Here is a 21913-nt window from a genome sequence, read left to right as displayed (position 1 = left end):
AACAATAAAAACCAACATTAAAAAGAAATTTCCCAAATAAACAACCTAACTATGCCTTAAGGAGCTAGAAAAAGAAACTGAGCCCAAAGTTATTAGCAAGAGGAGGGAAATAATAATTAGAGAAGAAATAAATGAAATTGAGAACAGAAAAACAATAGAAAACATTAACCAAAGAGTTGGTTCTTTGAAAAGATAAACAAAATTGACAATCCTTTAGCTAGACTAACCAAGGAAAAAAATTCAAATCAACAACATTATACATGACAAAGAAGACATTACAACTGATACAACAGAAATACAAAGTTCAGGGCTTCCCTGGTGGCGCAGTGGTTGGGAGTCCGCCTGCCAATGCAGGGGACACGGGTTCGTGCCCCAGTCTGGGAGGATCCCACATGCCGCAGAGCGGCTGGGCTCGTGAGCCATGGCCGCTGGGCCTGTGCGTCTGGAGCCTGTGCTCCGCAATGGGAGAGGCCACAACAGTGAGAGGCCCGCGTACTGCACAAAAAAAAAAAAAAAAAAAAGAAATACAAAGTTCATAAGAAGCTATCATGAACAGCTCTACACCAGTAAACTGGACAACCTAGAAGTGGAAAAATTCTTAGAAACATACAAACTATCAAGAGTGAATCATGAAGGAATAGAAAGTCTAAATAGACCAATTACTAGTAAGGTGATTAAATCAGTAATCAAAAGTCTCCCAGTGAAGAAAAGCCCAGGACCGGATAGCTTCACTAGTGAATTTTGCCAAACATTTAAAGAAGAATTAACACTAATCCTCAAACTCTGTCAAAAAAATAGAAATGGAGGAAACACTTCCAAACTCATTTTATGAGGTCAGCATTACCCTGACACCAGTGCCAGAAAAGGACACTATCAGAAAAATACAGATCCATAACCCTGATTAATATAGAAGCAAAAACTCTCAAAATACTAGCAAACTGAATTCAACAGCATATTAAAAGAATAATTCAGCATGACCAAGTGGAATTATACTTAGGATGCAAGGATGGCTCAACATACACAAATCAATGTGATACATCAGATTAATAGAATGAAAAAAACCATCTCAATATATGGAGGAAAAAGCATTTGACAAAATACAACTTCTGTTCATGATTAAAAAAAAACTCTGGTAGAGAAAGAAGGTACCTCCCACAGCTTACATCATACTCGGTGGTGAAAAGCCAAAAGATTCTAATGGCATTTTTACCTAAGTAGAGAAAAAAAGAACAATCCTAAAGTTTGTAGAGAACCACAAAAGACCCCTAAATAACCTAGCCATCCTTAGAGAATAGAACAAAGCAGGAGGCCTCACACTTTCTGATTTCAAGTTATATTATGGTAATTCAAACAGTATAGTACTGGCCTAAAAACAAACAAACAAAACATTAAATGGAACAAAATTGAGAGCCAAGAAATAAACCCAAGCTTATACAGTCAACTAATATTTGACAAAAGAGCCAGGAATATTCAATGGAGAAAAGACAGTCTCTTTAATAACTGGTGCTGAAAAAACTGGATATTCACATGTTAAAAAAATGAAAGAAAGCCCCTATCTTATACTACTTATAAAAAGGAGTTTGAAGTGGATTAGAGACTTAAATGTAAGATCTGAAACCATGAAATTCCTAGATGAAAAAACAGGGAAAAAAGCTCCTTGATATAGGTCTTGGCAATGATTTTTGGATATGACACCTTAAGCACTAGCAACAAAATGAAGAAAACAAACAAGTGGGATTATATCAAACTAAGAAGCTTCTGCACAGTAAAAGAAACTATCAACACCTGAAAAGACAACCTACAAAATGGGGGAAAAATTGCAAACTATTTATCTGATAAGGGGTTAATATCCAAAATATCTAAGAACTCATACAACTCAATAGCAAATAAATTCATACTCTAATTTAAAAATGGGCAAAAGACCTTAATAGACATTTCTCCAAAGAAGATACATGAAAGGCCAACAGATACATGAAAAGATGCTCCACATCACTAGTCATTAGAAAAATGCAAATCAAAATCATGAGGTATCATCTCATGCCTATTAGGATGGCCATCGTCAAAGACACATAACAGTCAGCACTGCTGCTCTACATGGATGGAGCTTGTGTACTGTTGGTGGGAGTGTAAATTGGTGCAGACACTATGGAGAACAGTATGGAGGGTGCTCAGAAAATTAAAAATGCAACTACCATATGATCCAGCAATTCCACTGCTGGGTATTTATCCAAAGAAAAACACTAACTTGAAAAGATATAAGCACCCCCATGTTCTCTGCAGCATTATTTACAATAGCCAAGCTATGCAAACAACCTCAATGTCCACTGATGGATGAATGGGTGAGGAACATGTGACAGGTAGAATGGAACATTATTTAGCCACAAAAAAGAGTGAAAAAATGCCATCTGAAACATGGATGGACCTTGAGGGCATTATGTTAAGTGAAGTAAGAGGAAATGGTAAATATCATATGATCTCTCTTATGTGTAGAATCTTAAAATAAAAAAAGAAAAACACTGAGCTCATGGATATAGAGAACAGATTGGTGTTTTCCTGAGGTGGGGACTGGGGGTTGGGCAAAAATAGGTGAAGAGGGTCAAAAGGTACAATTTCCAGTGATAAAATGGAAAAATTATGGGGACGCAATATACAGCTTGGTGACTCTTGTTAATAATACTGTACTGTATATTTGAAAGTAGTTAGGGGAGTGGATCCTGAAAGTTCTCATCATGAGAAAAAAAATTTTCGCCACTAGGTATGGTGATAGGTGTTAAATGGACTACTGTGGTGATCGTTCTGCAATATATACAAGTATTGAATTGTTATGTTGTACACCTGAAACTAATGCTATATGTCAATCATACCTCAATTTTTATTTTTTTTATTTATTATTTTTTTGTGTGTGGTACGCGGGCCTCTCACTGTTGTGGCCTCTCCCGTTGCGGAGCACAGGCTCCGGACGCGCAGGCTCAGCGGCCATGGCTCACGGGCCCAGCCGCTCCGCGGCATATGGGATCCTCCCCGACCAGGGCACAAACCCGTGTCCCCTGCATCGGCAGGCGGACTCTCAACCACTGCGCCACCAGGGAAGCCCTACCTCAATTTTTTAAAAAAGAAAATGTTCCAGCCCCCAGAGCTGGCCCTTGGCAAGAGCCTCGGGAACGTGACCCACTCAACCATATGCCAGGAAGTCTCATCAGGAATGCCAATGGCAGTAAGGGAACAAAAAGTAATTTAAGATGAATATGAGTAAATGGGAAAAGAAATTTTAAACTGCTGAATTATTAGAACACCAAGTTTTTATTACAGTTCCACTGAAATATCTCTGGGGTGACAGAATTGGTAGGCAAGTTAGAAAAGGTAGAAATATACATTTTTATTATTCTAACTGAATCACATAAGCCAATCCTTTCCTTGAAGGCTCTGCTTAAAATGCCAATGTAAATATGTTGGGGGTGGGGTCACATATAAACACCTTGATAGCAAATATCTTATCCAACTAATTCATTAGTAATTTAGCAAGTACCTGAAGGAATGGGATAGACTAGGGCAGGGGTCAGCCAACATTTTCTGTAAAGGGCCAGATAGTAAAGATGTTAGGTTTCATGGGGCTGGATGGTCTCTGTCCTAGCCACTCAACGGTGCCTTTGTGGTGCTAAAACAGCCATAGAGAATGCACAAACGAATGAGCCATGGCTGTGCTTCAATAAAATTTTACTTACAAAAGCCATAGTTTGCCAAATAGAGGAAAAGCAAGTTGTCTGGCTTTTTCATTTTTCCATGGAACTAAGAAGAGGTCAGGGGACTTCCCTGGTGGCACAGTGGTTGGGAATCCGCCTGCCAGTGCAGGGGACACGGGTTAGGTCCCTGGGCCAGGAAGATCCCACATGCCGCAGAGCAACTAAGCCCGTGCACCACAACTAGTGAGCCTGCGCTCTAGAGCCCTCGAGCCACAACTGCTGAAGCCCGTGCGCCCTAGAACCCATGCACCACAACTACTGGGCCCACGCACCACAACTACTGAGCCCACACACCACAACTACTGAGCCCACACACTGCAACTACTGAAGCCTACATGCTCTAGGGCCTGCGTGCCCCAACTACTGAGCCTGCATGCTGCAACTACTGAAGCCCGCGTGCCTAAAGGCCGTGCTCCACAAGAAGAGAAGCTACCACAATGAGAAGCCCGCGCACTGCAACAAGAGTAGCCCCCGTTCACCACAACTAGAGAAAAGCCCGCATGCAGCAACGAATTTCCAATGCAGCCAAAAGAAAAAAAAAAAGAGAGAGGGAAAGAAGAGGTCAGGAAACGTATGGTTGTGAAATAGAGCCTGCAAGGCCAATTTCCCACACAATGGAGTGGTGGCGGGGCTTGTGCTAACCAAAGAGCAACTCCCTAGCTGGATGAGGCGACACAAGGTGGAGGTCAGGTGGCAGGGATTGGGGTTAAAGACGAGATGAATTGGGTTCCTATCAAAGGAGCCCAAAATGTTTTATATGGCTCTTCAGAGTTCATGGGAAGTCCAAGTACATGGGGAGAATAAACACAGATTTATCATTATTCATTGTCTTAATGCTGAAATGAGAAGTTAAAGTGTAGCCTTTGATTAAACCAAGATTGTTCTAAAAACCTAGCTCTATTCACTGTAATACCTGAGTGAAACATTCCTCCAAAAATGTGCAGCACCGCGTCCATGACCCAGTATAACATCCTACCTCTTTAGCATTAAATCAGACTGGCCACTCTTATTGACAACACGCTTCAGGACAGAAATCAAACAAGTTCTAATTCAATCCTTTCAGTTTCTAGCTTGTTTGGTTTTTTCCCCAAAAGACACTGGTTGCCTCATTCTGTAGCTACAAAACTTACACAGCTAAAAAGGGCACATTCCCTAGAAAAGCTCCCCCCATCAAACTTTGAAGTTCTTAGGAATCACCTGAAGGCCTTGTTAAAATGTAGTTTGAATCACCTGAAGGCCTTGTTAAAATGTAGTTTCTGATCCAGCAGATCTGGGATGGGGATTGAGAATTTGCATTTTTAACAAGCTCCCAGGTCATGCTGATGCTGCTGGTCCACAGAGCACACTTGGAGAACCGCTTCTCTAAAGGATGGTTATCCCTCTCTGAGGAGCTGTGTGAGAGCTAGGGAAGCTCCCTGCAGCAGGATGTGGGGCCTGAGGGCTCCTAGACCCCTCTCACCCCTTGAGCCAGCCTTTAGGGCCAACAACTGCTTGATCGCCTCCTTCGCAGGCATATCCTGGACGGGTTCAGCAAAGACAATTAGTTCTTTGGCTGAACCTGGACAGCATGTCAATTAGGTTTATTAGTGAAGACAACCAAACCTCATTAGTTGGAAAACGACTGGGTTAGCTCTGGGGAGTCAGTGTTAATTAGGTTATGCCCCAGAGCCAGAAATGAAGGGTGGGAGTTCTGAAGTGCTGGTTCCTGAAGCCCACGGGAAATGGATTAGGCACTGAATCTGGCCTTTGCTTTTAATAAAATGACTGGGCCCTTCCTGTTCAGAGGTCTCCCTCCCGCCTAAGCCCTGCCGCAAGGACTCACCTGCAGCATCCCCAGCTGCAGCCGGTAGAGGAGGTTTCGGGCTGTGGGCGTGGACACGATGAGCAGTCTTCTTTTCTCATAAAACTGATCCAGAAGCGCAGCTGCTGTTCGGACGCCGACATTGACATTCATGGCTGTAATCAGAAATGGCCAGACAGGTCAGAAACTCTCTACTGGTTCTGTGTCTCAACACAGCCTGTGATGAGACACAGAACCATATGTGTAAGAAGTAACCCCTGGGGCTTCCCTGGTGGCGCAGTGGTTGAGAGTCCGCCTGCCGATGCAGAGAACGCGGGTTCGTGCCCCGGTCCGGGAAGATCCCACATGCCGCGGAGCGGCTGGGCCCGTGAGCCAAGGCCGCTGAGCCTGCGCGTCCCGAGCCTGTGCTCCGCAACGGGAGAGGCCACAACAGTGAGAGGCCCACGTACCGCAAAAAAAAAAAAAAAAAAAGAAGTAACCCCTGAGATAAAGATTCAACTAGAAATATTAGTTTATTCGGGAGGTGGTCCCAAGGAGCCCTGGGCTGGGGAGCAGGGAAGTGTGTCAGTTTCCTCTTGCTGCTATCACTCGTCACCACAATCCCCGTGGCTTAACAAACACACATTCTCTTACAATCCTGGCGGTCCGAAGTTTGGGACGGGTTTCACTGGGAGTAAAGTCAAGGTTGTTGGCTCGTAGCCTTTCCCCTACCTTCAAAGCCAGCAGCATCGCATCTTCCAGCCTCTCTCCTCTCTGACCTCCGCTTCCCTCATCTTCTTCTCTGACTCTGAGAGCACTTCTGCCTCCCTCTTATAAGGACGCTTGTGATTCCATTGAGCCCACCTGGATAATCCACGCCCTTCTCCCCATCTCAAAATCCTTAACTTAATTACATCTTCAAAGTCCCTTCTGCTATGTAAGGTAATATATTCACAGGTTCTGGGGATGAGGATGTGGGTATTTTTGCTAGGCCTGGGGGGTGGGCATTCCTCTCCTGCCTCAGGAAATGAGACAGGGAAGGAAAGAGGGATGTTCTTTGTACTTTGATGTATGAAATTGAAGAGCCTCAGGCATTTAGCTGATGATGTATGTGTCTGTGTGTCTCTGTCTCTCAGTTAACTCTGAATGGCTGGGAAAGCCTAAAGATGAGAAAGTACCAGGAAACGAGAAAACAGTGAAGTATAGAAATAAAAGACATGTCTGGAATTTTCTGGCTAGTCCAAATTTCACACTAGGATCACTACCCAGCCCAAGTTTTGTTCCTCAGTAATAACAGCTGACAGGTATTGAGAGTTTACCCTGTGCCAGGCCCCGCTCAATTCCACTGTTGAATAGACGACCTCATTTAATACTTAAAACCACTCCAGGAGTGGGCAAAGTATTATACTCCTCATTTGACATTAGGAGGAAAGATTCCAAACGCCCAAGGTCTGCGGGACTTTCCAGCCAGTGCTGCAAAGCAGGCTTTCTATCATCTGTGCGCAGTAGTGTACCAGCTTTGTAAAAAAGATCCTTACATTTGTAGAAGGGAGGAACAAGGGTACAGACTGTGCTGATTCATAATGGGCTCTGGGCTCCCACCTCCAGCTTCCTCCTTACAGGACGTGAGAGAGAAATCAGAAGACGGGCAGAGGCACAGGAGGAGGGCAGGTGAGGTGGGCTGCCCAGGGATTCGAGGACTGTTTTCACCCATCCGATGAAGACGGCTGGCACTGAACCTTTCACGATATACAGAACGAAGCCCTCCCTCCTCCCTGTACTGGAAATCTGGGCCCAAGGGTCTTCAGGGTCTGCTGCTGGCTGGAGAGAGGGCTGCCCTCGTACCTGCACAGGTGGGCTCTGTGCCAGACCAGGCCAGGTTGGACTGACACACTCGGGCAGGGCTCCCCTGGAGCTCGTAGCCTCCGATGCAGGAGAATTCACAGGTGGCCCCGTAATTATCGCCGTCGCTGGAGCACTTCATGTAGCCGTTCTCCGGGGCGTTGAGTTTGCCGCAGCGTCTGACTGTGTGGGACACAAGCCCAAAGGGGGCTCAGTGCTGAGCTCCCTTCCACAAAGTAACCAGGGAAGGGGAGGGTTCAGAAGCACCAGAAAACGAGAGAGGGGGCAGGCATAGCTCTCTGGCCAGTGGGTGGGCCTTGGGATGGTCACTGTTCATACTAACAAGACCACTGAGATGAACTGATTTAGCCCCCTGTGTTCTAGATGAGGAGGTTGAACTCAGAAGAATAAGGAGGAAGGATGGTTAGTTAAGTAACTGCCCATTGAGGCATAAAATAAACCTTTTTTTCAGGTAGACCAAGAGTTCTAGAACACCAAGAACATGGTCTCCTGGTGACCCCAGCTAGGGCGGGGGGTTCTCCTAACCTCCTTCATATCAATAGAAGGACTTACAGGCTTCAGCTGGTCACCGAAGCCCAGGGATGGAAAAGTTATTGAATAATACTCTTCTAGGACAGCCAGCTGTGGGCTCACGTGAGACAAACTTACTGCTCTCTCGGACTCCTTCAATAATCTGCCAGCCCTGGACCTCATCCGGATTGGAATTGTGAAATTCAGGCATTAAGATGGCACCCTTCCCCATCCTCATGATCAGAGGCTAATCCAGAGGTGGCAAGTCTCCCTCTGGCAGAGGGTTCTTGCTTAAGGCTCTGTTTCCCTTTGTTCTTATAAAGAGAGAAGAAAGCCAAGAACCAGTCATCTTACCTCTTACTTTAACTCGAAATTTGCAAATGCCCTTGTTCTCAGCTCTGTCATACACTGTGTATTGGATCTTGTGGTCTCCTTCTGGAAAATGTGAGCCTGGGGGTAGGCCTTTTAGAATAACACTTAAAGGGGGAAAAAAAATCAGAAACACCAAAGATGATCATTGTAGGCCTAACAACAACTGGGCCATGATGGGCGTAATGATCAAAGAGGACCATAGTGGGCATTTGTTGAGTACCCATTCTGCCCAAGATACAGAGAGTCCAAGGGACAGCCATTAGACCAGTTTTACTACTTTAATTCTCGAAGAATAGAATTTCCTGAGCTTTACTCTGTTTTGGAACAGGGGTTTGAGACCAGAAAAATGGAAGTCCCCAATTCCTGGGAAGTTCAGATTTATTTTTCTCGCTGGAATGTAGAACAGAGGACGGGGGATGCTCAGAACCCAGGGCCTAACTCTTCCTTCCTTTGTTCCAAGGGGGACCTGCATTGCCTCCCTGTTGGGAGAATGAGGGAATTTTCTGTGAGGAAAATCATTTGAGAGGGTAGTCCAAGCACTCATTGGCAATTTGGGCCTGCAGGGGGTGCAAGAAACTTCTCTGCTTTTTCTATCTGGGTGGAGACCTTTCCTGAGCAAAAGGCAAGTTCACTGTGATTCCTTGGTGATCCTAATAATAATAATAACTTAAGTTATTATTATTAATAATAAGTTATTATTATTATTATTGTTGTTCTTTGCATGTACATAAACCTTACACATGTCAGGTATGGTTCTAGGCATTTTACATATATTAGTTTATTTAATCCTCACAACAACCCCATGAGGTAGGCATTATTATCCCCATTTCACAGATGAGGAAATTGAGGCACCAAAAGATCAAGGAACTTGCCCAAGGTCACACAGCATGGGTGACTCCTGCATCTTTCTTCTTGGTTGTCTGATAAGAACATCAGTAGGTACAATATGATCAAATGCCAGGTTTTGTTTGTTTTTCAAGAGATAATTTCCCTTCTCTCTATACTTCTTAGAAATAATGAGAATATTGGCTAATAACAGGCATGTGAAATTATCACTGTCACCATTAAGGAGAACCTTCCACATAGGTGGACAAGGTAGCTGTTTACTTGTAAAAGGGTGAGGTGAGGGGTGTTAGGAAACTGCCAGAAATCCCACCATTAGAGATGTGTCACTTTGAACCTTAGATGCTTTAAGGTCCTCAAGAAGCACAATTTAAAAGCAGATAAACCTGAAAGGAATCAGACGTCCAATGTGAGTGGCTGCTCACCTCTTGGAGACACTTTCATCTGTGACATGCAAATAACAGTCATAAGGAGTAACTTAAGGGAGCTCACAGCAAGCACTTGTCTCAGCGCCTGACACTAGAACCTTCCCTCCTAGAAGGGGACGATATAATAACAGGAGCTTCCAAAACACATGGGGAAGAGAAATGTCAAGAGAAGCAAGGAGGCCAAGCAAGAGCTGAAAAGGGGACAAGACGGCCTTCTCTGAACCCCTCGTTCTGCCCAAGGAAGCGTCCTGCTCCACGCCTCCGCCGGCTCTGAGCTGTAGAGCTCAGGAAGCCGACAGCTGCCCTGAACAGAGGCGTCGGGGCTACTAAGACTCGCCTTCAAAATATCACATTTCTGGGCTTCCCTGGTGGCGCAGTGGTTGAGAGTCAGCCTGCCAATGCAAGGGACGCGGGTTCGTGCCCCGGTCCGGGAAGATCCCACGTGCCGCGGATCGGCTGGGCCCGCGAGCCATGGCTGCTGAGCCTGCGCGTCCGGAGCCTGTGCTCCGCAACGGGAGAGGCCACAACAGTGAGAGGCCCGTGTACCGCAAAAAAAAAAAAAAAAAAAAGTCACATTTCTAACCATAACACACAGGTTACCCACAGACATGCCAAGGTGAATATCCTTGCTTGATAGAATCGCCTGATGACCTGATATTGTGTGTTTATTATACCAGATTTCAATAGCAATCACAGTTGTGAAAAAAATCTAAGAACCTATTATGGGCTAGGGGTTAGCCAGGCATTGTGCTGGGTTCCAAAAGATTCAACGATAGTTAAAACCCAATCCCTGATTCTATCAACTGTGATTTATTTTTTCATCCCAATTGCCTAAAGTTTCTCCTTAGGGGTTTGTGACATGTATACAACAGCAAATAAATACTTTTCTTAATACTCAAAGTTTATCTTTGAGGAGTTACAAGGGGAAACATAACAAATATGATCTAAGCTAGATGGTGCACAGGGAGATAATTATCAGGCTGTAGGAACAAAATGTCCTGCTACGGGTGAGAGACTCGGGCTCTTCCTAGTAGAAGATGTTCTATTATGGCCAATAATTGCTTAAAAACATTTCCTCTTGCCCTGCCTGGGTTGATAGGATTCTAGAAAGTCTTTCCCTGCTGTATGGCTCACCAGGGGGTAAGTCAGAGGTATTCTTTGCCCACAGATGGAAACTCGGTAAGGAGGTCTAGCAGGACCTTGAACTTTAAGGCATGGATGTAAACATGCTGACATGAAGTAGTGGCCTTCAGGGAAGGTGGGGGCCCAGCAAATAGCCTCAGGGGCACAGGCCCATATGCTAGATTAGAACAACATGTGGCTGAACTTCCCCGAAGGGAGCCACCCATTTTTAAAAACATTTGGGATGTATTTCAAACCACTCATGCAGTGGGTCCTGGAGAATGGGGGTAGGGAAGAAGGCAGAAGACGCAGTCTCTTTTTTTTTTTTTTTTTTTTTTGCGGTACGCGGGCCTCTCACTGTTGTGGCCTCTCCCGTTGCAGAGCACAGGCTCCGGACGCGCAGGCCCAGCGGCCATGGCTCACGGGCCCAGCCGCTCCGCGGCATGTGGGATCTTCCCGGACCGGGGCATGAACCCGTGTGCCCTGCATCGGCAGGCGGACTCTCAACCACTGCGCCACCAGGAAAGCCCCCATCTCTTTTTTTTTTATATAAGCTGCTTCTTTAAGTGTTTAATGTGGTTGCAAGTTTTAAAAAATAAAAATCAGGGCCTCCCTGGTGGCGCAAGTGGTTGAGAGTCCGCCTGCCGATGCAGGGGATACGGGTTCGTGCCCCGGTCTGGGAGGATCCCATATGCCGCGGAGCGGCTGGGCCCGTGAGCCATGGCCGCTGAGCCTGCGCGTCCGGAGCCTGTGCTCCGCAACGGGGGAGGCCACAACAGTGAGAGGCCCGCATACCGCAAAAAAAAAAAAAAATCAAATGTTTTGAAAGAAGCAGGTGCCAAAACACAAGGGATAGAAAAGTTTTGCACGAAACCACACTCACAGAGCACAAGGGGGGCAACATCGGGCTCCACCTGGGAGATACAGAGGTTCCCAGGGAGGCGGTGGCTTAGGAAGGTCTGGGGGGGCCCCCTGGCAGGCAATGGGGGTGAGTCTATCCCTGAATTTACCAGTTGGCTTCCTCTTCCTCCTTCCGTCTCTTCTCCTCCCTTCTTCCCACCACCCCGTCGTCTTACTTCCTTTCTTTCCTTCAACAGATATTTACTGAGTACCAACTATGTGCTAGGCATGGTTCTGGGCATTAGGGATATGGCAGCGAACACACTGTAGTGGCAATAAACAGGCAATAAACAAATAAGAAAGTGAAAAATATAGTATGTTGGACGGTGAAGAAAAATAAAGAAATGAATGAGGAATGGCTGAAAGAGTGCTGTACTGAGTCTGAAAGCATAAATTGACCAGCATAGATACACTTCCTCACTCTGGGTAGTGAATGTCTCACATAAAAGAGGCAGAATCATTCCAGCTGCCAAGTTGCACTTACTCAGTGAGAATGCCATCTGCTGTGTCTCTTCCCTCAGGGGTCTCCCAGGACACCCGGACTGTCAATTTATTGGGTTCCGCAATGCGTTCCTTCACACTTGGGCACTTGATTCTAGGAGGTTCTATATCTGCAAACAGAACCAGGATATTCTCGCCATCAGCAGGAAATATCTCATCAACCTGGGGTTCAACACCCAGCATTTGACATGCCCAAAGGTCTAGGTGCTCCCCACTTTTGAAGGGTTTCTTCACCCCTCTGTATTTCTCTTCCCTCCCTTCATCTTGCCCCTTCTTGCCTGCTAGTTTTAAAGATTGAGTACTCACCTGTGCATGGCTAAACCTGCAATCAGCTGGCCTTGCTAGGTGTCTCGTGGGGTAATTTATTAGCTACAGCAACTTCTTCCCCAGGCTTCCAAACTCTGCCTGCTGACTTGGCAATATGGCAGTTACTCAACTAGAAGTCATTCAGCCACTGTGAGTCCCTCCTGCTTTAAAGACAGTGTCATAGGAGACTAGAGGAAGGTGCCTTAGGTATCATCTAGTTCCATTCAATTCAAGGCAACAAATCTTTAGTGAGTACCTGCCTTCCCCAAGGCATCATTCCAACTGCTGGGTTTGGGTGGGCACAAAGGCAAGAGAACCATGTACTTCTCAGAGTCTACAGTCTGTTGGGGGATTATGTTACCATATGTGAAATATGACACGAGGTATAAAATGGCACTGCCCCAGGCTACATAAAAGTAAATGCTATAGGGACTTCCCTGGTGGCACAGTGGTTAAGAATCCGCCTGCTAATGCAGGGGACACGGGTTCCAGCCCTGGTCGGGGAAGATCCCACAGGCCGCAGACCCACTAAGCCCATGTGCTACAACTACTGAAGCCCGCGCGCCTAGAGCCCGCGAGCCACAACTACTGAGGCCGCGTGCCACAACCAGTGAAGCCCACGCGCCTAGAGCCCGTGCTCCACAACAAGAGAAGCCACCGCAATGAGAAGCCCATACACCGCAATGAAAAGTAGCCCCTGCTCACTGCAACTAGAGAAAGCCTGTGCGCAGCAACGAAGACCCAACGCAGCCAAAAATAAATAAATAAATTTATTTATTTCCTTATTAAAAGAAAAGTAAATGCTATGGAGGCTTAAAAGAATTACCCAATGCTCTCATTTTACAGATCTGGAAACTGAGGCTCAGAGAGTGATTTATTTAAGGCCAAGCATGTAAATAATGATAATGTGAATTATAACCCAAATTAGAGCACTTACCCCTGGAACCAGCTCTCTCTCTCCTGGCTGTGTCTATTCCCAACATACTCCTCAATATCTTTTTTTTTTTTTTTTTAAGAAGAAAACTTTTATTTCAAACAGATTCAGTTGCATGTGTGCTACAGCAAAGGCTGGTTGTAGCAGTTTCCTTTCAAACCTGCACTGATGTATAAATTAGACATTACTTGGGAATGATTAATTTCTGGTAAAATGTAGATTCAATCCAACATTATGCCAATTTTTACATTTACTGTAGACCCTATTTTAGTACTAGAAGTTAAATTTTCATAACCAAAAAATGAAAATAACCTTACAGCTACTCCTAAGGTAATGAACTGTGAAATTAACTCCTCACTATTGCTTTGTAAATATACCCCTAGGTTGTTAAGAGAAATTCCGACTTCCTCCAAATCTGTTATTTAATTCTTCAGTCATCATCTACTGTTGGCTTGATGGTCACTCCTCTTCTTATTTGACCCCAACCAATTAAACGCCAGTGTTTCTCAACTCTTCGGCTAAGTGCAATTTTTTCTCCTACTTCTGTGCACACAGGATTAGTCAAAACGATTTTGCCCAAATCAGCCTTGACTGCACTAACTCTTCCTCCTGTCGACAGGGATCCTATGTTCACCATAAGCACTTCATTCTTAGACAGCTTTTGCACTTTTGCTGCTTTCTTGTCTCCTTCAGTGCGTACACTTAGAAGCCGTCTAAGCAAGAAATAGGAAATTTCCAGTTCTGTGAAGATCTCAGGTAAAGCTCCAACTGCACCAAGTACCTGCCCCACCATTCTGTCAGCCCGGCACAAAGTGGGGTCAATTTTTGTTCCAACTCCAATAAGACCTCCTGGAGCAGCATACTGAAGATCATTATGCTCTGCGAAAAGTGATACAATTTTGGAAAAGATGGGTTTACATATGAGCTTTCCTTCACTATCTTTGGAAACAATACCAGGTCTGACTTCTATCTCCTGGCCCACCTTTAATACTCCTTTTAGAATACTGCCACCAGCTACACCCCCCTTAAGGTCATCAACTTCACAGCCAGGTTTGTTGACATCAAAGGATCTAATAACAATAAGTCGGGGTTCTGAAGTAAAGTCTCTTGGAGGTACTGGAATTTTCTTTACTATGTACTCACAGACAACTTCAATATTGTATTTTAGCTGAGCAGAAATTGGAATAATAGGAGCTCCTTCTGCTACTGTACCTTGTACAAATGCAAGGATCTGTTCATACTGTTCTTTAGCCTGGCTTTCTTTTACCAAATCAATTTTATTTTGTAGAATCAAAATATGCTTCAGTTTCATGATTTCTATAGCAGCCAGGTGTTCAGAAGTCTGGGGCTGAGGACAAGACTCATTACCAGCTATCAACAGAAGAGCTGCATCCATCACTGCGGCACCGTTCAGCATAGTAGCCATCAAAATATCGTGGCCAGGACAGTCAACAAAGGAAACACGTCTGACTAATTTGAAGTTCCCTTTGGTCCCTGGAATGTCTGTAGGAAACTCATCGGGTGTACTACTTCCACAGGATCTATAACATTCTGGCCGAGGACAACTTGGGTCGTCAAGTTTATAAATCTTAGCATTAGCATAGCCAAGTTTGATTGTAATGTTTCTTTCTAGTTCATTTTTGAACCTGACAGTGTGAACTCCAGAAATAGCTTTTACAACCGTAGACTTCCCATGAGCTACATGACCAATTGTACCAAAGTGTTGCGATCTTGCCGAGAAAGGTGCGGCTGCCCTAAAGTCACACCAGCCTCACCCCCCGCCATCTTGCCCGGAGAGCACTCCTCAATATCTTAAACAATGATCTGTCTGGGTCCACTCTCCCCTCCAACTGCCACTGGGCCACACCTATGGTTTTGTATTTCGGGACAGCAGTTTTACCTTGGTTCTGACCCTCCAAAGACCTCCCGAAGTTCCCCAAATAGTTTCTCTACCTGGTAATAGAATTTCTGCCCCCTCACTACCAAGGATGGGTTGATAATGAAGGCTAGAAATAAATGAGATGTCAACTTCTTACTCCGTTAGATTTCATCTTATTATATAGCTAAAGTGAAATCAGAAGAAGGGGGAATTCAGACTTTGGCAAATCCTACTTGATGATTCTGAATAGGTAGAGAATGTATTTAAAGAGGGCAGAGTAAATTAACAACATGTAGATTTGCATTGCTTTACATGTCAGCTGGTAATTATTTACATGCTACTACAGCCTGAATGAAAATGAAATGTCATTCGATTCTGAATTACAAACATCTTTGAGAGCCTAAATGCACCAAGTAAAGTCTTCATATACTTTCTCCTGCGTCTTGTCCAATAACTTCTCATTTTATTTAGGGTAAGAAATTATGAATAATTTGTTAAACAATTTTGTCTTCAGCTATCCAAATTCATTTTCATTCTATGGCATGCTTCAATGGAGTGTGAATTTACAGCCCTAATACACTAATCCTAAATTGAGTAACTACCATATTTTATTGAATCTAAGTCACTATCAATTGTGAGATGCATCTTAATTTCAGGGATAGTAAAATGTGAAAAAAAAATATGCTTCTTAGAATTGATAAAATTTATAAATGTGATGGTGCAATGGAAGCTGCTTTAAATACATTAGAGGTGTCTATTTCCAGTTGATACGTTTTTAAAAAGAATCCCCCTTTTTCTGGTTTTACTATGATAGGTAATAGAAGACATACTTTACAATTCAGATGAGCATTTCACAGCTTTGGGTGAATCAGGAAGACAAATATACAATACCTGCCCCCTGCTGGCAACCTCATAATAGAAAGCATATTTATTTTTTAAAAATTTAAAGCCAAAAGGGAGGGGCTGAGGAGAGGAGATAGATTTCACTGTAAAATTACTTAGTGTTACCAGATTTTCTTGGAGTGACATTGTCAGAGTGAAGAGATACTCTTACCCTCTGTGTCACGTAAACTAAACAGCTGGATGATAGGCTGGGTTGTTTTCCCTATAAACTTGACATATTGACACTGAGCAAACACCACTCCAAATTAGGTTACCTGGGTGAAGAGTCTCAGAGCTTCTGAAAGCCAGCTTCTGACAGCTGACAATGATCTGTTGAAACTGGCCTCATTTTTCAGAAGTGGTGCTCTTCCAAGCCAGAAACAAGAAGAAATAAAGCACTAAAAATAATAGCTAATATTTACGGAACCCTCCTACCTGTCCACCCCAGGCGAAGTACTATCCCTGCGTTATTTCATTGAATTCTCACCACCACCTACTAGACTAAGTACTGTTATTATCGTCCCCATGTATAGACTGGGAAGCATCTCCTCTCTTTTGGAATTTCTTTGTGGTCTGAGATTCTAAGACATGATCGCATATTTTTCAATTATTTTAATCAGCCGAACACTTCTGTATGTCTGCCTGCTGCTGACCTAGTGTTTTCCTCCATCCTCTCCACATTCTTTCATGGTCGCCGGCTCCAGCTTCCCCTTACCTCCTTTAAGAGCGGCAGCAGGACTGAATTCTGTTGCATCCTCCAGCGTCATGGCCTCTCTTTCAGCTCAAGAGACCAGCTGGCCTGCCCTTCTGCAGATGCTCCAGAACTGAAGCCTATTATTATACAGCCATGGCCATCATTGCTTTTTCTAAGTTATTATAAATTTCCATGAATGAAATAAACGAAGTTACTATAGAAACATAATCATGATTCCCTGTTGAGTCAGGATGCCCACAGAGCCAGTTATTGTGTGGCAACTGTGCAACTCTCGTGAAAAGCCTGGCTTCTGCCCCACTCACTGGAGACATCTGACAAACTGTCTCCCTCCTCTGTGCTCTAGTTTCTTCTCTGCATAGAAAAATATCAGAAACAAATATATTGCACTGTATCAACTACTGTTTATCTGAGAAGCTAAACTATATAACTGGGAATATTGAACACGTCTAACCAGGTAGGTGGTAGGTGGTAGGTAGTGAAAATAAGAAAGAGGGTGAAAAGGGCAATGTTCTGGCCAACAGATAACAAGGGGAAAAAACCCTTTAAACTAAGGTTATAAATTAACTGCATCCTAAAATGTTTGCTTAAATAATGTTCTCCAGTGGAGACCTGTGTTTGAACACGACTATTAGAGGTATGAAGAATAGGTGCTTCAGAACGTAACAGTAACTTGTGTCTGGGACCGCCTGACCTGGGGTGGGGATGCGCGTTCTTCACTCCCTCCACCTCATTCTAAGGCAAGGTGATATATATATATATATATATATATATTTTTTTTTTTTTTGCGGTACGGGGGCCTCTCACTGTTGTGGCCTCTCCCGTTGCGGAGCACAGGCTCCGGACGCGCAGGCTCAGCGGCCATGGCTCAAGGGTCCAGCCGCTCCGCGGCATGTGGGATCCTCTCAGACCGGGGCACGAACCTGCGTCCCCTGCATCGGCAGGCGTACTCTCAACCACTGCGCCACGAAGGAAGCCCAAGGTGATATTCTTATCTCAAGAATGTAAAGGATCATCACAGCTGCTCACAGCAAGCAGACTCCATTTAATGCTCCTTTCCTCTCTGATGTCCTCCATAACTCATTCCAACTGGATTTACGTTTGGGAACTATCTTATACATTTTCTTTATTAAATACAACTGATTATTGCAATGAGAACCTCAATTTTTATGCAAATTGTTTCTATAAATTCTTTTACATATATGGTATATAATACGATTTTTTGTTGAATTTTAAATTTTATTTTATTGAAGTATAGTTGATTTACACCAACTGGCTTTTTAACTAATCTTTTTCTCCCTTCTTTTCTCCCTCGATCTTTTACACCAACTTCCTCTCAATCTGTACAGTCGACGTGGCAGAGACTAGTGGTTGTTCACCTGCTCTCCCATCCCCCTTCTTTTTTTAGCACAAAAGAAGTTTCCCTGGGCCTGTGGCCCTCCAGAATAAAGACTATATTTCCCAGGCTTGTCTGAAGTTAGGTGTGGCCATGGGATGGCTTCCACCAGTGGGTTGTCAGAAGAAGTGATGTGCTTTTCAAAAAGTATGTGTGGCTACTACCCCCCCCCCTTCCACCCTGGTTTGAATGTCCATGAGGTGGGGAGCCGGAACAGCATCTTCGACTGTGGGATGAAAGCTGCAAGTTGAGGATGGAAGGACAAATGAGAAGGAGTTTGGGTCTAGGACACTGCCCCGGACAAACATTTATACGAGAACAGAACTTCTATCTTGTTTAAGGCATTATGACTTTGGCCTTGTTAACAGTACCTGAACTGGGATATAAGCAGTCACACCTTTTTTTTTTTTTCTCAAATTTGGTATGGCATCTTCCAAGATGTATTTCACTAATGATTTCTAAGCTCTGATTTCTAACAAAGGATACTCTGGTGAATTTCCTGCAAAGATGGCCACCGGTAATCCCCTTATATACATGCAGCTCCTCCTAGCAAGAGGTGGAATCTGTTTCCCCTCCCTCTGAATCTGTGCCAGGCTTGTGACTTGCTTTGACTAATAGAATACAGGGAAAGTGACCCTACGCCAGTCCCAGGTGTAGGCCCTTAAAGACTCTGGCACCTTCTGCTGTTCACTATCTCAGAAGCCAGCTGCTGTCTAAGGAAGTCCAATTATCTGACTGGAGAGGCCATGTGGAGAAACTGAGAAATTATGAAGGGAGAGAGAAAGAGACTCAGTCAAATGCCAGCCAGTACAGCTGCCTCTGAGTGAGATGCCAGGCATGGGAGTGAAGCCATCTTGGATCCTCCAGCCCCAATCAGGCACTTCAGCCATTACTATGTGAGCCACCGAGCCCTGCTGAAATTCCCCATGCAAACAACTGACCACACAAAGCTTAGTGGTTTCAAAGAACCATGTTATTCTTCACAGTTGTTTGGATGGGGAATTTCGGCAGGTTGGTGATGGAGGAAGGAGGCGGTCATTTCCTAGGGCACAGGAAGAAAGGGACTGACAGAGGCAGAACAAACCTGGACACGGAAAACTTGCCCCATTGCTTGCTTCACCCAGCTAGAGTGTAATCCTTGCGGATGTCTCTGGAATGTGGTTCCATTTCTTTGGCACCATGAGATATTAGAAAACTTTCCCCAATGGACAGAAGAGTCAAGAAGAGAAGCAAAGAACTCCACAATTAGAAGTCACTATCATCAGAAGCAAGATACCAAACTAAAAATTGCAACTTGTTGCAAAGCTGAAACTAGCTTCCTGAAAGTTTGCAAGAAAATGTGTATTTGTCAACCCAGGAAAAATTCAATATGATTTAAGAGCATCTACAAAATATGGGAACATATGTATATGTATAACTGATTCACTTTGTTATAAAGCAGAAACTAATACACCATTGTAAAGCAATTATACTCCAATAAAGATGTAAAAAAATAAAAGAAAAGAAAAAGAAAGAAAAAACAAACAAAAAAACCCAATGCATTGACACATTTATTCTTAGCCCTATGATATCTGTATCCTCAACTGAATCTCTGGAAATAATACCATTCAGCCCAGCAAACTTCCTTGTGGGTCATTGGGTCAACCCAGCTGTCAGATGATTGGGAAGCCAGAAACGTATTCCATCAATTTGCATATCTAAAATCAGAGATTTTTTTTTTTTATTCCAGACCTCCATTTGTGTTAACTCTCCAACTATTCTATTCTGTAGGAAATATAAAACAAGCAAAGAGTAATTCCAAAAACCAAGTTGGTTTGTATGTGGACCTTTGTTAAAAAAACGAAATGGGGCTCCCTGCATGTCCAAAGATACCTGCTCGGTTTTCATTGCCCATGGATTTTAAACTTACTTGAATTTTGGTCTCTTTCTCTTTTGGCCTAGGAAAAACTGTTGGTCTAAAGGAGAGATCGTGTGTCTACTCAAAATCTGGTCTCTAGACGAGGCCTTGTAATTCTAACTGTCCATTGTTCTAACTAAATGCCAATGTAACCGAAATGAACTAAAAATGGAAAAAAAGAAAAAAAAATCTCCCCAAACAATAGTTACTACAGTCTATGATTTTTTTTCTTATATCAATGGAAGTTGCGGCTCTCTAAATATTTTACCCTCCTGCAATTTGCAGTATGTTGTTTCTCCCACACTGACTGATTTTTATCTATATCTGTTTCTGAAATAACCATGGATTTGAGCCCACTGCCAGAGCGTGGGCTGCATAAGAGAATGAATTTTAACTTGCGGTCCTTTCAAATTAGCCAGACCACAGAGTGAAAAGTGAAAAGACCACCATCTCAGAGTGAAAAGTAAGCCCAGTGTTCTCTCTTCCCTCCAGATCTGGAGGAGAACTAAGATGATTTCCTCAGCACTCAGTACAGCTCTGGCCCAGAGGCACTGTTCAAGGCTTTGTGGAAATCTGGGAAATGCTCGGCCACCATGTGTCAGCTCCTAAACTAGGCTGAGGCTCTGAGTTGTGCTCAAGGACCCCTGAGCCTTGCCAACACACAAACAAAGTCATTAAACGAATTTAATAATACATTTAAAGCCAAAAGTGTCCATGATATCCCTGCAGTAAAATTCACCGGGGACAAGCTCCAGCTTATCTGTCACAAAATCTAAGAAAGAATTGCCTGCTTGCTTTGTCCATTTCTCTCCTTTTCCTGGGAGCTCATTGTTCTCTTGTGGCTCACGGGTACCCTTTTCACCATTACCCACCCCCCTCACTGCGTGCACAAATTCCCCTTCCCCCAAAGATGCCTGAACCTTGCCCTGGCCCGCTCTAAGATAAATGCCCTGAAACTGGGGTTCATTTCTTAGTTCTTTCTCCCTCCCTCTGGGAAGGTTCCAGGCCCATCTGGTCTGGCTTAAGACATGCTTGTTGCTTTTTGAGAATAATCAGCATTTTCTTTCCACTGTTGCACACAATCTGGACATCTGAACAGTGTGACCCCTGGAAGATTCTGCCAAAGCTTGCTCAGCATGAAGATTTGTATCTCCTCCCATCCCATCACCTCTGGCCCTTCCAATGTGAGGAAAGAGAGAGTCCAAAATGGGGGGGGAGGGGTTGCTTTGAAGAGCTAGTTTGCACATACCAAGTCATAGGGGAGAGAGTGAAAGCAACATCTGTGAGGGGCTCTTCTGACCTGAACATCTGGCCTCAGGTCATGTCCTTCCAAAGGAGCATGTCCAGAGCTCACAGCGTGAGCGCTATCCTACGTGCACTGGCTGAGCAGGACTGCTCTGCGTTCTTCTCCTTGCTGAGAACTACAGTGATTCACGGGGAGATGTCTAAGACCTCAGAAAATGGTTGCTGTGCCAAAGATTCTGTTGGTGCTCAGTTCTTCTGTCATCTCCCTTTTACTGCCTGCACTAGAAGTCACGAAATGACATTTCTTGGACTCCTCCTGCCAGCTGGGTACCAGGTAGGTTTGCCAATGGGAGGCACTCTCATGAGAATAGAAAGCAGGAAGAAGATGGAAGCCATTATGCTTCTGGCAGGGGCTTCAGTAAGGGCTTCCTGGGCTCCTGACTTCATTCTCATCCATGATGGTGTCAGGTACAGACATGTCAACATCAGCGTGAGCTTCTGGATCTGGGGTAACACTACCAGGCCACTTTTGCTCCCCCAGCCCTTGGTTGCTATGGATTTTTGCTGCAACTAATCCCTTGTAACAATGTTTTTCCTCTTTTG

General features: G+C 44.3%; 2 protein-coding genes and 1 pseudogene across 3 annotated transcripts in view; 1 reads left to right on the top strand and 2 right to left on the bottom strand.

The window, feature by feature from the left end:
* SYTL5 (synaptotagmin like 5) overlaps positions 1-18485 on the top strand; it is a 254832-nt gene extending 236347 nt beyond the window's left edge. Inside the window, exon 18 of the mRNA XM_060088143.1 lies at positions 18122-18485. The gene's annotated coding sequence lies outside the window, so the exon portion shown is untranslated. The remainder of the gene's footprint in view (positions 1-18121) is intronic.
* Positions 1-21913, bottom strand: part of SRPX (sushi repeat containing protein X-linked) — a 106516-nt gene that overhangs the window by 28286 nt on the left and 56317 nt on the right. For both annotated transcript variants that reach the window (XM_060088150.1, XM_060088151.1), the window contains 4 exons: positions 12043-12169; positions 8248-8369; positions 7366-7545; positions 5563-5696 (listed from right to left, as the gene is read on the bottom strand). In XM_060088150.1, the coding sequence (XP_059944133.1) occupies positions 5563-5696; positions 7366-7545; positions 8248-8369; positions 12043-12169 (563 nt within the window). The remainder of the gene's footprint in view (positions 1-5562; positions 5697-7365; positions 7546-8247; positions 8370-12042; positions 12170-21913) is intronic.
* Positions 13380-15084, bottom strand: LOC132481953 (eukaryotic translation initiation factor 2 subunit 3-like; annotated as a pseudogene).

The sequence above is a fragment of the Mesoplodon densirostris genome, chromosome X (genome assembly GCF_025265405.1).
Source record: "Mesoplodon densirostris isolate mMesDen1 chromosome X, mMesDen1 primary haplotype, whole genome shotgun sequence".
Classification (NCBI taxonomy): Eukaryota; Metazoa; Chordata; class Mammalia; order Artiodactyla; family Ziphiidae; genus Mesoplodon; species Mesoplodon densirostris.
The sequence above is the reverse complement of the archived record's forward strand: the minus strand, read 5'-3'. Positions and strand labels throughout refer to the sequence as shown.